Source organism: Lepisma saccharinum, chromosome 5, assembly GCF_977018435.1.
Source record: "Lepisma saccharinum chromosome 5, izLepSacc3.1, whole genome shotgun sequence".
NCBI lineage: Eukaryota > Metazoa > Arthropoda > Insecta > Zygentoma > Lepismatidae > Lepisma > Lepisma saccharinum.
In genome coordinates this window covers 5,634,301-5,648,688 of record NC_139233.1, presented here as the reverse complement: position 1 = coordinate 5,648,688, position 14,388 = coordinate 5,634,301, and the positions used below count along the sequence as shown (strand labels likewise).

Below are 14,388 nucleotides of genomic sequence, written 5' to 3'. Positions count from 1 at the left end.
AAAAAGAAAGGATCCCTATGGTAAAATTTAAAGAAATGTAAAATCAAAGTTTCCAGTGAATTTGCTTGAAAAACAGAAACAAATACAAAATAAAAAATTTACTGCAAAGGTAAAAGGTAAAGTGTTCCCCTGTGCATAGCACCACGCCATGAAGGCGTATAGGGGGTGTGGGGGTAACGCCCCACACTTTCTTGATCCGGTCGTGAGTGGGGGTGACGTGATCAGCATCACGCCCCTGACCGCCTTTACCCCCCAGGGTTTCCCCCAGGTACCCATGTTATTCGACGCTGGGTGGGCACCGGGGCCGCTTCCACCGTTAGAAAAGTTCCCGGATTTGAACAGGCCGGGGATCGAACCCGGGACCTTTAGCATCGTAGTCAGACGCGTTACCGACTGAGCCACCTTCCTTGCTAAATGTAAAGCATCTCAACACTCACGTAAGCTGTGGAATTACACCTGGAACAAGTAATTCAGATGGAGAATAGGAAAGCACTTTACTGCAAATGCAGTTATGAAAAGCACAGATTTCACTTATCAAATATGATTGTTCTTATGCTTCAAAATAACGTAGAAATTTCATAGCAATATTCAGCATATTTAAAATGCAAGAACATGTAAAGTTCAGGAAAGTAAAACCAAGGCAGCACAATACTGCTTTGTGCTTGATTAACTGATCAAAATCAAAATTGTAGCTGCGTCAGCACATAGGCCATTTTGCACATGCCCCATTTTACAGGGTCCAGCCCTTACCATAACTAAATCAAAACATGTTTCTGAGGAATTAAACCTCCTTACCAAATTAAAAGCTGAGTCTGTGGTAAAATGTTGATCTCCATAAACCTTATTTCTTCATTTTTACAGGAGAAAGTACTTACCGAACTGAGTTTCTATACACTTTTGAAAGGTCGTGGAAGTGTTTTTTCCCATCGCTTAATTTATTTCACCGGTAAATCATGTATTTTTGAAGATAAATGTCTCTCCGATGAACGGAAGATGTTGCCTCTATGACCTTCCACTACGTGAACCAAATGTTGCGTGCGTTCGATGATGTAACCCCCCGGTCAGTGCTTCCAACCACGCCGTTGTTTTGCAAGAACATCACAATTTTAACTATGTTTTCCTAACCTAACCTTGCCGTGCATGGTTTGTGAGGCTATTTATGAATGGTTCGTGGGGGCTCAACAGGTCACCTCCTTACACCCCATACTAGTGCATCACACCAAGTTTATGAAGTACACGACTTAAGGATTACAGTAGAAATTGTTACCTTTTCGCAATACAGCAGGAGCTAATGACCTCACTGCTGTACATTATGTGGTTTTTGCACACAATTGTGGAGGGGGCAAAAAAATCATAAGATCAATGGAAAATTGTTTTTAAAAAATGCTTACATTTGTATTTGTCATTTAGCATCACTTTTCTTCCACTTTTGGTTACCGCACAACAAGGATGAGTGACGATTAGATGAAACTAATGAAGGAAAACTCATAAAGAATACCAAAGCCCTGGCAGGACTCAAACCCAGAAACTTCTGTTGTGAGTTCAAAAGTACTATATAACGTGCTCGGCCACAGAGCTAGTTTCATTTATGTATGTATGTACAAAATTGTGTAAACATTATGGCAACAAAAACCTTAGCTGGAATAGTTGCAGCTTTCCACTAATGGTACTCCGCTTGCATGTCTTAACCTGTTCAGACAAACTTATATCTATCACCCTTATGCAATTTTTCAATCATAATGATTAGTAATTAACATATGCCACTTGCATGATGCAATTAATAAATAAAAATATCCTTGGACCATTAAAATCATTTTTTTACATGTACCCATCACCGAGTATTCTTTATGCTACAAACATAAAATTCTTATGATGTCCCCACCATATATTGGTGTCTCAAATTTTGAAAAAAAAAAAAAGTAAAAACTAACATTTTCAAAGAGCTATAACTAAAAAACGAAAACAAGTAACATAGCTCTAATATTTTCTGCTAAAACACTAAAATCTGTCATCTAAATTCTAAAAAAATTATAGCTCTGATATTACATTACTTCCTTGCTAAAAAAAATATCGTGAACTTTCAATTTTGTTCAAAGGTAAGCATCGGTTTTGGTCCCAAAATTTACGCTATTTTCATTAGAAAAAAAAAAGAAGAAAAAAGGCACAGGACATTAACTGTAGCTTGAAATGTACTGAAAATAGTGTTTACCATACTGTGTCACTTTTCTTGGCCAAGTTATCAAATTCATTGCAACTGTCTGCAAAAGCCAAAAATACAAGAAGTCATGAAATAAAAAATGGTCGCCACTGTTAAACGAAATCAAATAAGGAAAAAAATTACTTCTGTTCTGAAGCACCCTAGAATAGGGGTTACAACAACAAGAAAAATAAATAGAAAAAAGAAAGATTATTAATAAATGGTGAAGCAATCACTGCAATCCTCGTCCACTTAAAATAATTTGAACTACAAACTACAGAAATATGTTCAGGGACTATATTATCTAAATGAAAAACGTTTGACAATGCACCAACCTTGTTGTCCATTGGAGATATCACCAGCTGCTTTAGATCCTTTGGTCCTATCAACTTCCCCATCCACTGATTCTTCCATCGCAGCTTCCATTTGAGCTGTTTTGGATTTGCACTGTACAAAGAAAACACATTTAAACATCACTTTTGAATAAAGAAGGAAATAAAAACAGAAGTAGTCGCTTAAAATCAGTAAGGGTACTTGTTTACTATCCTTCGGACACATTTATTTATTTTTACAGAAGAAACTACTCACCATAATAAGTTCCTGTATCATTGTCGAACATCGGGAAGGTGTTTTGTGTGATGTGGGAATGTTTCATAGCTGAAATTCATGTTGTTCGTTGAAAATGAATTCTCCGACGGAGAATAGCTAGCCCCACGAACCATTGGCGCGTGGTTAGGTTAGTTCTGTTAGGTTAGGAAACATAGTTCAAATTTCATCAAAACAACGTTGATACACCTTCAGGAATGTTCCGCGAAGCAGATACGTAAGTACGAATGTCGAAAATTGACGAAACGAAAAAATTAGAGGTGTCCGAAGGATAGTAAATTTTTACCTCAGTAAGTTCATACAACCATGAACCAACTGCTGCAATCCAAAAAAATCACATATAAATAATGTATAACTATTTTTTATTCCAAAAATCTAGCTGTTTAACAAACAAATAAAAAATCCCACACAGGATTAGTACTATGTAGCATTTTGAACTTCACATAGATTTGGAAAATGTACAAAATCTGCACTTCTTTTACTTAAAAACATTTAAACAAAATAAGAATTGCAAAGAAAAATACAACATACTACATTCTCTCAAATGATGTTTGATGTACGGTTAGATATCAGAGTGCACATTGAAATTGTCAGAAACTGTGTCTTTTGATTTCAAGAAATATATTAATAGTCAATTAACAATCAGAATGGTTTAAAAAGTTCTAACAATATTTAGGAAATTACTGTGTGAATAATACTTCACATTATTTGGACATTTGAAATAGCTTTCAAATTAAGCTTGTACTGTATTCAAAAGATGGAATCTAGCTATATTTCTTTTTTAACAAACTTGTAATTTTTAACAGAGTGTATATCTTCGCAAGGCCTCATGATTTGCCACTGTGTGGAATTTCTTTTGTAAAACATGTAGTGTGGGTTTGATGTTGAGTTAACTCTACAATAATAATACTCATCTTTATGTTATGCTTTATAGATAGTGTGAGTGTTTTAACATTGACAATGTGTAAAATAGTCAAAGCACTTAATTTAAAAAGTACTGATGAAAAAAAAGCGCAATCTGTTAATCTCACCACTTAGTCCCGATAGTTGCTTCCAGTTACTAAATGGGCACATTTTTAAAATCAAAAATTTTTGAAGAAAAAAAAAGCACGGATCTCTCTACTCCATCTCATGAAAACATTAATTCTTACCAATGTTATTTTACCATATCATTATTTAACATTTAAAATCACGTACAAGGACTTAATCTGCAAATCTACTGTAAATGACTTAGTGGCATCTAAATGTTTATACACTGATAATGTTGTCGGAAGACATGACAGACGATAGTGATCAGAAGTTCAGCGAAAAGTAATTATTACAGCCTATAACTTGCAAAAAAAATCACTTGACCATAACTTTTTCACTTAAAAAGATAATGCATGATAATTCCCACCTCCTGAAATGACATGTTCAACTACCCTCACAAACAGTACTATCAACATGGCAGTACATATAATTAATTATTGGCATTAAAAAAGTAAACTGTTCCTATAAATAAATTATTTGTACTCTGAAGAATATATTACCAAAGATATGTCAAAATACCATTGTGAAACGTGAAAATACTGTCAATATTAATATTCTGGTGGTGCTAAAATATGCATATTGCATAAATTTATTTCATGAACAACTTGAAAGCCATAATGAATATTAGTTGGGTCGAGAGTAAGTTAAAACATCTCGAAGTCAAGGGAGGCTTTTCCACCCTTCGCCCCATTTGTTAATCCACTTCCGTTATGGCTACCTCTTGGAATACTTACTTTTACTGCCAAGGTACGAGCAGTACGAGAAGAATAAGATGGATACACTTACATCAACAATTTACGTGAAAAAAGTATTAAACGGTTATAGTTACATTACAACTCGTACTGTACTCCCAAAAATCACTACAACTCATTATTCGGTACATAAATCATAAAAATGCTAAAAATTACAACCCGACTTGCACTCCCATGATTCACTTGTAGTGTTGTTAATAACACAGCAACGAAAATTACATTTAATACTATTCTTTCCATTCTCATTTTGTTGTGTGGATTTTCAATTGGTTAATGGACGTGTATGATAAGACAAATCGATCATCTTTTCTTTATTTCCGAAATTTACATAAAAACATTCTGCAATGACAGGACTTCGTAGTTCGAAGTTATTCCACGAAGTGGCAGCACTGTTTTCCGGTTCAACACGTTGTGTAGTATTTTCCAAATGCACGCTGTGGCTCACTTTTTCAGCTGTTGTATACCACCATAAAGTGTTTCTACATTTCCTGAACTACAATAACACTTCTTCTAATATTAATAAATACTAAAATAGACAATTAAACATCTTTCCACTCCTCTGACCTCCCGCCATTTCCTGTTCCCTTACAATGAACTCTACAGACCAGCTGCCGCCACTGCTTACTTTGCCATTAGAAAGTACTAAATACTAAAAAGCCTATTATAACATTCAAACAATATTATCATTAATATATAAATAATAAGCAGTTACTAATAACTAATCACCCACCGGTGTTGTAACCAAATTGTATTTCCGCGGCACAACAACTAAACACAACTAAGAATTCCTGCTCCTAGGCGAAACCGACGTCACTAACCCTCGAACACTGCTAAGATGGCGACCAGTTGTCACGTGACCATAAACTAGTGACGTATGCAGTGAACATCAGGGAGGAGATTTCAACCAATGAAACGTAAGTTTGTATCCACGTGACATGTTAGGTAATGTTAACCAATCCCCTTTAATATCACTACATGTTCAAACATCCCCCACTAGCTTCACAATAAGTCTCCTAGCACCCCCTGGTGTCATATCTGGTTGTCATAGCAACATCACATGGCATAGTTCACTACCTGGCATACTGTGAAACATTGCACAAACATTAATTTATTTGATGTCATTGACCCCAATAATGGTCAGGTCATAAGAATGGTATTACCCAATGACCTCCTGCACCATCAACTGCATGACCCATCTTTCCTCTGACCTAGTCCTAGACCACTTTCATCGGCAACTTCTATCAATTTTACTAGATGAAACTAGAGATTTCGTTTCTTGACGGGAAAATATGATTTATAAGAACATTTCTGTCGTAGCTTCTGGAGCTACAGTCTCAATAACAACATTCAGCATAATATCTAAATCTTTGGTCAACGACCTCCTCAACATCTTCAAATGTGACTGTAATCCAGAACATTTACCTTTCGATTTGTTCTCCTCTAACGGTGTTGATCCAATGATCCATCTCGAAAGACGAGGATACGTCTCCTTTGCTCTTGTCCGATTCCGACGGCCGTGTCTACAAGGAATCAGGGGGACATTGTCCACCCTTAAGTTTCCTTTAATTTTGAACACCCACAATAACCGCTAGCCGATAGCGGAGAGAAGAAATATCTCGTATCGGAAGGAAACATTGCGAAGTTGATAAACGAATAATGGATACATACAGATATTTGTAATCCTTCAAATCCAAGATAATATTCACAAAATGTTTTATTTTCTGCGTTGACAAGAAGTACCTTTCTATTGCATGAGAAGATAAAAGGTTTGAAACTGACCTTTCAGTAATGTTGTAGGAGCTTGGAAGTAAGAGCATGGATGCAACAGGGGTTTCTAATAGGAATAACATCTTTACCGCAAGCAGGTGCTTGGACAAAACAAGACTCCTAGCCGTCTCTATAGCCAGGTATGTTGCGTGATCAACTCGCAATCTCGTCACCGAAAGTTATGGGTTCGAATCCCAACCTGGGCATGGGTGTTCTTTTGTGAGTGTCCATTATCTAATCATCAATCACAGAGCAGCATCCCAAAATGAATGGAGAAAAGAGACAAACTAATGAATGTACAAGATTTCAATACGAAAATGTCCTATCATATACTTGTTTAGGAAGAATAACGCTGAAGAGGGAAGGGGTGTACTAATGCAAGGTTTTTTACTTTTACCGACTCCTTGATCTTAACGGTTAGAGTTGCGCTCTCGCAAATCGAAGCCCGGTTTGAATTCCTGATAAAATGTTAGCTTCTTTTCGCACTATCATCCACTTAATGGTCATCAACCACGAATATTCATAGTGACGGTTATCAACGAGTTAAAGTCAGTTGGTAAAGTGACGCACGCGCATTCGGAGTGTCACCGAAAAACTATATTGATCTCAGAAACTAAACTATTGTGGAAGAAAATATGATAAGGAGACGCCTTTCCCCGACGGTGTAGTGGTAACGGTGTTGCATTCTAATCAAAGGGTTTCGGGTTTGATTCCCGGTGGACACATTGCACAGTGGTTCAGATCCTACTTTGAACATATTCAGTCCTGATTAGTATATTTGAGCATGAAACGTGATTCAAACAATCTTAGGCAAACTTTGACTTTTGTACCAAGACGAGTCTCGATCTAGCCGAGGTCACAGTCCGAGACGAGAACGAATGAGATTATTATGAATTAGAACTAGTTCTGAATGTACAGTGCCTTGGGCTGTAGAATTTACGCAACACAATTTACGCAACACAGCTCGTTACATTTTTGCTTTAAGTACCTTTGTAAACATCATGATTCTAAGACAGTCAAAGCATTTTCTCTTCCTACTTGGAATCGAACCCGGGGCAGCTTGTATAAAAGGCAAGAGAAATAGGAATGCGGTTACGCTACCTTTTACCTTTACCTGCTAGTCCGTTAAATCGCAACACTTATTGAAAATTAATTAGTTAAAGGCGTCTGGAAGTTGAAGTGAAAAACCTGCCTATTATTTGATTGATTGACTTGGTGTTTTAAGTCTACTTTATGGACAGTAAGGCTAATCGGGACTGCACCTACAGTTTAAAGTGGGATCCGAACCACTTGTGCCTCAACCAGGCATTGAACCCGGGACCACCTATTATAAGACAAAGAACGACGAATGAACGACGAATGAACGAATGTTTTATTAGAGATCAAATTAATTTAAAATGCTTTACATTCATCGACGTGAACAGACTTAGAAAATTGCCGACCTCCGTGGCGGAGTGGTTAGCACACATACAACGTCGGGGGTCCCTGATTCAAATCCCGGTCTGACATGGGTGTTTTTTGCGAGTGTGTCTTCATCAATTTCACATCACTCATCTCGGCGACTGGCCAAACGTGGCAGAGAAGAAAAGTAAAATATGTGAACCATATCCATCAATGAAAATTTGGAGAATTTTCAATATACTACATACAGAAGGAACTAAAGCAGATGAACTTTTTTATGTGACTTCATCAGATATAACGAGTGGATAGTCGTATGTCTTGCTTACAAAAATTACAAACTGATATTGGTGGCAATTGTGGGCCTGTGCTGAGGCCAGGAGTTCCGGGGTTCGAATCCCGGCCTGGGCATGGGTGTTTTTTGTGAGTCCCCCTTCATCAATTTCATCATGTCATCCATATCTTCGCGATTCGTCAAAAGTTGCAGAAAAGGGTAGTAAAATGGAACAAAATCAAATCAAGTATGGTTATTAGATGACATACATACACACTCCCAAAGGAATACCTCTACCCAGGCCAAAAACCTTTGCTGACGAGATCACGAGTCAACCAGTCAGCGACGAAGGTGAGACCGAGAGAGGCAGAAATGTGACGTGTAGACCTACAAATAACTGCATATCCAGTCCCGATTGCTGGTCTGTGCTGTTTTGAAATGTTTCTGAACATATGTTTAAAAACAACATTAATAAATCAATAAGTTTAAAAAAGATTTTTGCCGCCACAAAAAGTTCCGGAATAGAATTTAGATCTGAACATCTGTCAGTGTCCCTTCATCAATTTTATTGGATGTTGTATTTTACTTCGCTTGTCTCCCGCTTTCTGCTAATCGCGAAGATGAGGATGGGTGATGAAAATGATGAAGGGACACTTGCGAAGAACACACATGCCTAGGCCTGGATGCGAACCCGTTACCATGGCGTTGTAGCGCGCTGTACTAACCACTCCGGAGGACGGCTAGACCATCGGTTAGTGTCCCTTCATCAATTTTATATCTCCTCATAGTCATCGTTGCGATTAACCCAAAGAGAGAGAGAAAAGCGACTAAAGAACTAAACATGTTTGCAATACTTGATACACATATACGCGCATATTTTAATCGTAAATTTCTCATACATCAGTGTGGATTACCAAAGTAAGAATTCAATGACCCAATTCTTATTGCAAAAATCTTTTCATACAAGCCTGAGCCTGTTGTTTCGCAACCAGTAAAGAGGAAATACATAATCGTTTAACTCGATACATGACGATTTAGCACCGAGAAAACGAGTTCAGGACGCTACACCCAAATTTGAGAGAATTCCCCAGAACACGAGAACACAGGCAAGACATCTGGTGTACATACCGGTAAATAACGCTTTTCGTCTTATGCCAAACTGGGACAGCGCATGCGCAGCGAGTCACTTTTATAGAGGGCGAGGCCATTAAAGGTTACATTTACGCTACGTGCTTCGTTGACTTGTTCGTATAACGTAGAATGTAATTTCGTATCAATATTCGGAACAAGAGCAAATATTTATTGCATTGCTTCCCACCTTCCTTCGACCTTGCTTGGTTTTGGAATCCAAACGCTGCAATTCTTTTCACTTTCATTTTCTCCCCCAAAATAAAAGCATAACGATATTGATTTTTCAGTAAACAGCAGAGCCCTTTCTTTTCCACTTGGTTATCATTGTAAATGCATCGCAGGTAACGCAACGGCACAAGTTGTCAAATGTCGAATTTACATGACGTGAAAGTCCCATTCCTTTCAAACGTGCAAAGAAAATGTTGCTTTCTTTTCAGAATATCTTCAGAACTTGGACATTATTGGAAATGTTATTGTACTGAAAGCGCTTTACTCCTTTCTGTAAATAAAACGAACTCCTATTTTTTTCTGCAATCTTTGGAAACTTCTAAAAGTAAATGAGTCTTATTTACTTTGTTCAAAATACGCCCACTTAAACTACATTCACTGTTAATGAAATGTAACTCGCATACTACAAAAAGTAACTGAAGAAACTATTAAAGTTACTTTGATCTAGGATAAGCTATATATAACTCATTGAAGGTGAACTGCTAACGAGGTTTGAGTTTTTGTTTGAAGTCCACATTATGCACAGATGGGCTAATCGGGACTGGACCTACAGTTTAATCTGGGATCCGAAGCACTAATCAATGTGCCTACACCGGGTATCGAATCCGGGATCCCTTGATTACAAGTCGACGACGATACCACTATGACATCAGGAAGGCCCGTGAACTATTAATGGATTGCTCTCTTTATACTGAAGACCCTCTAAAATTTAGGCTAATTTTCATTAAAACAATATAATCAATCTTGTGTTAAAATATGAAAATACGAAGCAAAAAGTTTAAAGAAACCCCTTACACTCGTGAACATTGAAATTGTATTTCTATTTTTATAAAGGGTACAACAATAATTATGTTCATTACTTTTGAAACGAACAACATAAGTGAAAAGTAATAGTTAATTTTATTACTTGTTGCCAGAATTTTAAAAAAAAATGAATGAAGAAGTCATATGGTAAAGTAAATTTGATTTGATTTTTGTTACTTAGCGTGGCGTTTCTGGCACTTTTGGCTAATCGCGACGATGGAGATGAATGGTGATGATATGAAATTGATGTAATGAGAATCACAAACACACATGGGCAGGACACAACACTAGCCCTACAGAGTCCAAAAGCAAGAGCCTCGTTCGTCTGCAACAATGCAGTCCAGGGTGTACTACGTCAAGTGAGCTAGCTACTTCAGTAACTTCTGATAAGGCCACTCCTTTCACCCCTTTAATATCTGACCAAAGTCTCGAATAAGACCGAGAGTCTTCATGTCACAGAAGTCTGCCTAGGCCCGTAGCCTGTACCCCCTTGACATTAGGTAAAACTATTTTGTATAATTTGTTTGCAGTGAAGAGTGAAAATTTAGACAGCTCACAACTTTAAGGATAAATCCACAGAACATGAACAGCAGCTCTTACATTCACTCATCTTGTTCATGAGCTGAAGTCTAAGTAACTGCAAGTACTTAGAAGATTATCTAGACTTTGTAAGTTCTTTCATGCTGGAGCTTCTTTATCTGTACCTTCACTGCCCCTGTTGCGGCCTCCATTTAGACAGAAATCTGTGACTTTGATGTCATCATGCAAATTTCCTTCGCATCTGCACCAAAGGTCAACAGCTTCCAAGTTTTGGGAACAAAGGGGAGTTTCATAGCTTCGGCCGGGGGTGGAATGTACTGTTGTAGGCACTGTGATTGAATATTGTGCACTTTTTTGTGTGATATAAATATCTGTACCATCTAAAGCAGTATGGAGTGTGTAAGGGATGATTTCAGTACCAGTCAATTAATATTTCAAGAGATATTTTAAAAGATGTAGAAAAATGTAGTATTTGTGTGATATTTATAAATTTTATGTAACGTAATGACCCCTCCCTAACACACACGATTTACCTTAATTTAATAGTTATTTTTTAAAAAATGGAATTCGTTTACAAAGCCCCTCTGATAACCTGTGAGCCCCCCCCCCCCCCCGGAGAACAATTCTATTTTACCTACGGGCCTGAGTCTGCCTCGTCTCGAAACCATCCCTAAGTAGAACGAGAAGACGACTTACATGCAGTGATTTTTCCACACGCCCCCGACACTTCAAGACCCCTTCCCAAATATTTCAGACCAACCCCTACAATATCCTTCACAAACGTCCAAAATACTGTCGTTTTGGCGATAAATATGCTTTTTTACACCCCCGAAATCGACCTTACACTACCTAGATGGAACAATCTTGCTAAACCCTTCTCCTAACACCCTTGTGCAAAGTGCCGTCCGCCGTGGCGGAGTCCCGGGTTCGAAACCCGGCATGGGAATGGGTGTGCTCTGTGACTGTCCCTTCATCAATTTCATCATATCATCACTCATCGTCATCTTCGCCATTAGCGAAATTGGCAGAAAGAGGAAGTAAAATAAATCAAATCAATCAATTCGCGAAAATTCACGGCAACCAGTGAATACTCGGGAAAAATTTGCGTTAGGAAATGAAAGTGCGATTTTCTAACTAACTAACTAACTCTCTAGCCTTCTTAAACCCGAAGGTTTATGGCTGCAGCAACACAAGCCTTCCATCTGTCCCTATCCTGAGCAAGATCAATCCAATCTTTTCCATCCTTACCAATTTTCCTTTAGGTTCGTCTCAACGTTATGCCTCCATCTTCGTCTTGGCCTTCCTACACGTCTCTTAGCATTAGATTTGCCAACAAGAATCCTGTAAACTCTTATTTCCTCCTCCATTAGTGCGTTATTCTAGTTATTAATAATAAAAATTTCCTGTGAGCGAACACCTAGATCTGGATACGTATGACATTCCCCGGCATCATCGAATCGAGCGAAAATCGACACTCGCTGAAGCACCCTGTACACGCCTTCCATTCCACGCCAGATTCCTTGCACTAAGGAACAAGGAACTGTAGTTCTCGAAGCGCTGCGTCATATCGATCAGAAAGCCGCTGTAGCGCCTGTAGCCCTCATCTTGGTGAATAACAAATCTGTTCTGAACAGGTGCATTATGCCAGTTTCTATTCGTAATGCTCTTCACGGCACGAAAGACGATCCTGGTTTACGAAACCATTTTCCTTCACTTGGTCGCATTGGTCACCGATGGCGTAGTGGTAATGTCGTCGCTTTGCAATGGAGGGGGAAGGTGTCCCGGGTTCGATAACCGGAGGAGGAACACAGTGGTCGGATATATGTCACGCTAATCCGTCCGATATTAGACTATTGGAATCCTCGATGTAGAACCTTGGAGGATGCAGTGGAAAAACTGTGTTTGAATTAGTTTTGATACTTTATGCACAGATAGGCTTATCGGAACCTACAGTTTAAAGTGGAATCCGAACCACTATGTGCCTCCCCGGGTATCGATTCCAAGACCCCTTGATGTTGTGAAATGCATGGAATATCGTAATAAAGATTATATCATTTCAGGTAACCACTTTGGTCTCAATTCCTTGAAAGATAGGAGAGTCTTTAATGACATTTATTTCTAAGCAAACTGGCATGAAAAAAAGGCTGCCCGAAGGATTTTTTCCTCGGGGGGTGGTAGAAAGTGCTCAAAGTAGAGGGGGGACATAAGATGATTGATGCTTTTCCATAGTTAACACAATTCTCATAAAGAATCATGAATCAAAGACCACTTAATCTACTGCCTTTCATGGCACCTCTCGTCCATGTTTTCACGCTGCAATTCACCATTCGAATTTTATGAAATCTATCCAAATATATTAGTGGGGCACTTTTATATCAAAAACTGATCGTGTAATAAACTGACACTAACATAGAAAATAAATGTTCATGTAACACCATTTTACACACTATTCTCCAGGTTGAATGTACACAGAATGCTAAGAATGCAAGCAGTGGCGATTCCTCCATGTAGGAAGTTCCATTTATACTTATTTCCAGTTTTCTACTTTATTTTTTTCTACTCGACTCTCAAGAGTCAATGTGCTAGCTATCACCCGCTCGTTCCAGATCTGTTGCCCAAAGACGGTCGCTGAAGGAACCTTTCTGGTCATCCTACAGACAGATGGGTGAGTGGCAGTGCAAGGGAGGGCGGGGGTATGCGGAGGGTTGCCCAGTTATACGGTCCGCGAGGAAGGTCCTATGGGTTCCTCAACTCTACCATAATGGTTCTAAACCTAACAAAACTTGAACTTCGTTAACATCTAGCACACTCTGTTTGGCATAATGGGAAAATCCAGCATCATCTCAAAAACGGGCGTCCCTGGGAAAAAGAGAAATTGAATTCTAATAAAGATATTTTGAGGAAATATTTATTTTTAAGAAACTTGTTTGTACTTTTCTAGCGGACTTGTTTCAAACAAAAGGAAGTATATCGACCAAGAGACAAGCTTTTACATACTGATTTATCCTCTTGTTTTCATCTTTTCTTTATCCTCCCCGATTTAACAAGGGAGGGACATTTCATAAAAGGAAATCGGTAGAGTTGGAGGTCACAAATAAAACAAATGGACGCCGTTGCCAGTCATGGAATTTTCTTCAACTTTTTCAAGCACTATGCTAAACCCATTTTATTGAATGGTCGGAATTCCTAATGTTGCTTAACTAAATACAATAAATAATCAATAACGCAGTTCACAACTCCAAAATAGCAAAATAAAATTGAACTTAAAACTACTACAGTCATCAGAAAATGATAATAAATTAATAATAATTGTATAATAATAATAATAATAACCCTAGCATAATTTTACCACATTTAGCGTAATTTAAGAGTTGAAACAACACCTTTTCTTATCAGGAGGTTGGTATTGGAAAAGCTGTTCTTAATACGCACATTACAGGCAGGGAGGGCCTGCAGCTAACATTACAAATCCAATGGCTAATCCAAGGTACAGGCGATACATGTCACTGTGTAATTGAACGCATTTTCGAAAACTTTCCTCGGTCTGTTTACCATAACTTCCTACACCCCAAAAATTCCACGAGTCGCCACTGAATGCAAGAATAGTTAATTACATGATTTGGACATATATTTTGGTGCATACAAACAATGTACAAGGCAGA

General features: G+C 38.2%; 1 protein-coding gene across 7 annotated transcripts in view; it reads right to left on the bottom strand.

The window, feature by feature from the left end:
- MEP-1 (zinc finger protein MEP-1) overlaps positions 1–14,388 on the bottom strand; it is a 64,365-nt gene that overhangs the window by 41,133 nt on the left and 8,844 nt on the right. For 6 of the 7 annotated variants that reach the window (XM_083122053.1, XM_083122047.1, XM_083122050.1 and 3 more), the window contains exon 2: positions 2,533–2,644. In XM_083122053.1, the coding sequence (XP_082978179.1) occupies positions 2,533–2,644 (112 nt within the window). Of the gene's footprint in view, positions 1–2,532; positions 2,645–5,314; positions 5,437–14,388 lie in introns of those variants that run through there. The other variant, XM_083122049.1, reaches the window with a different exon arrangement.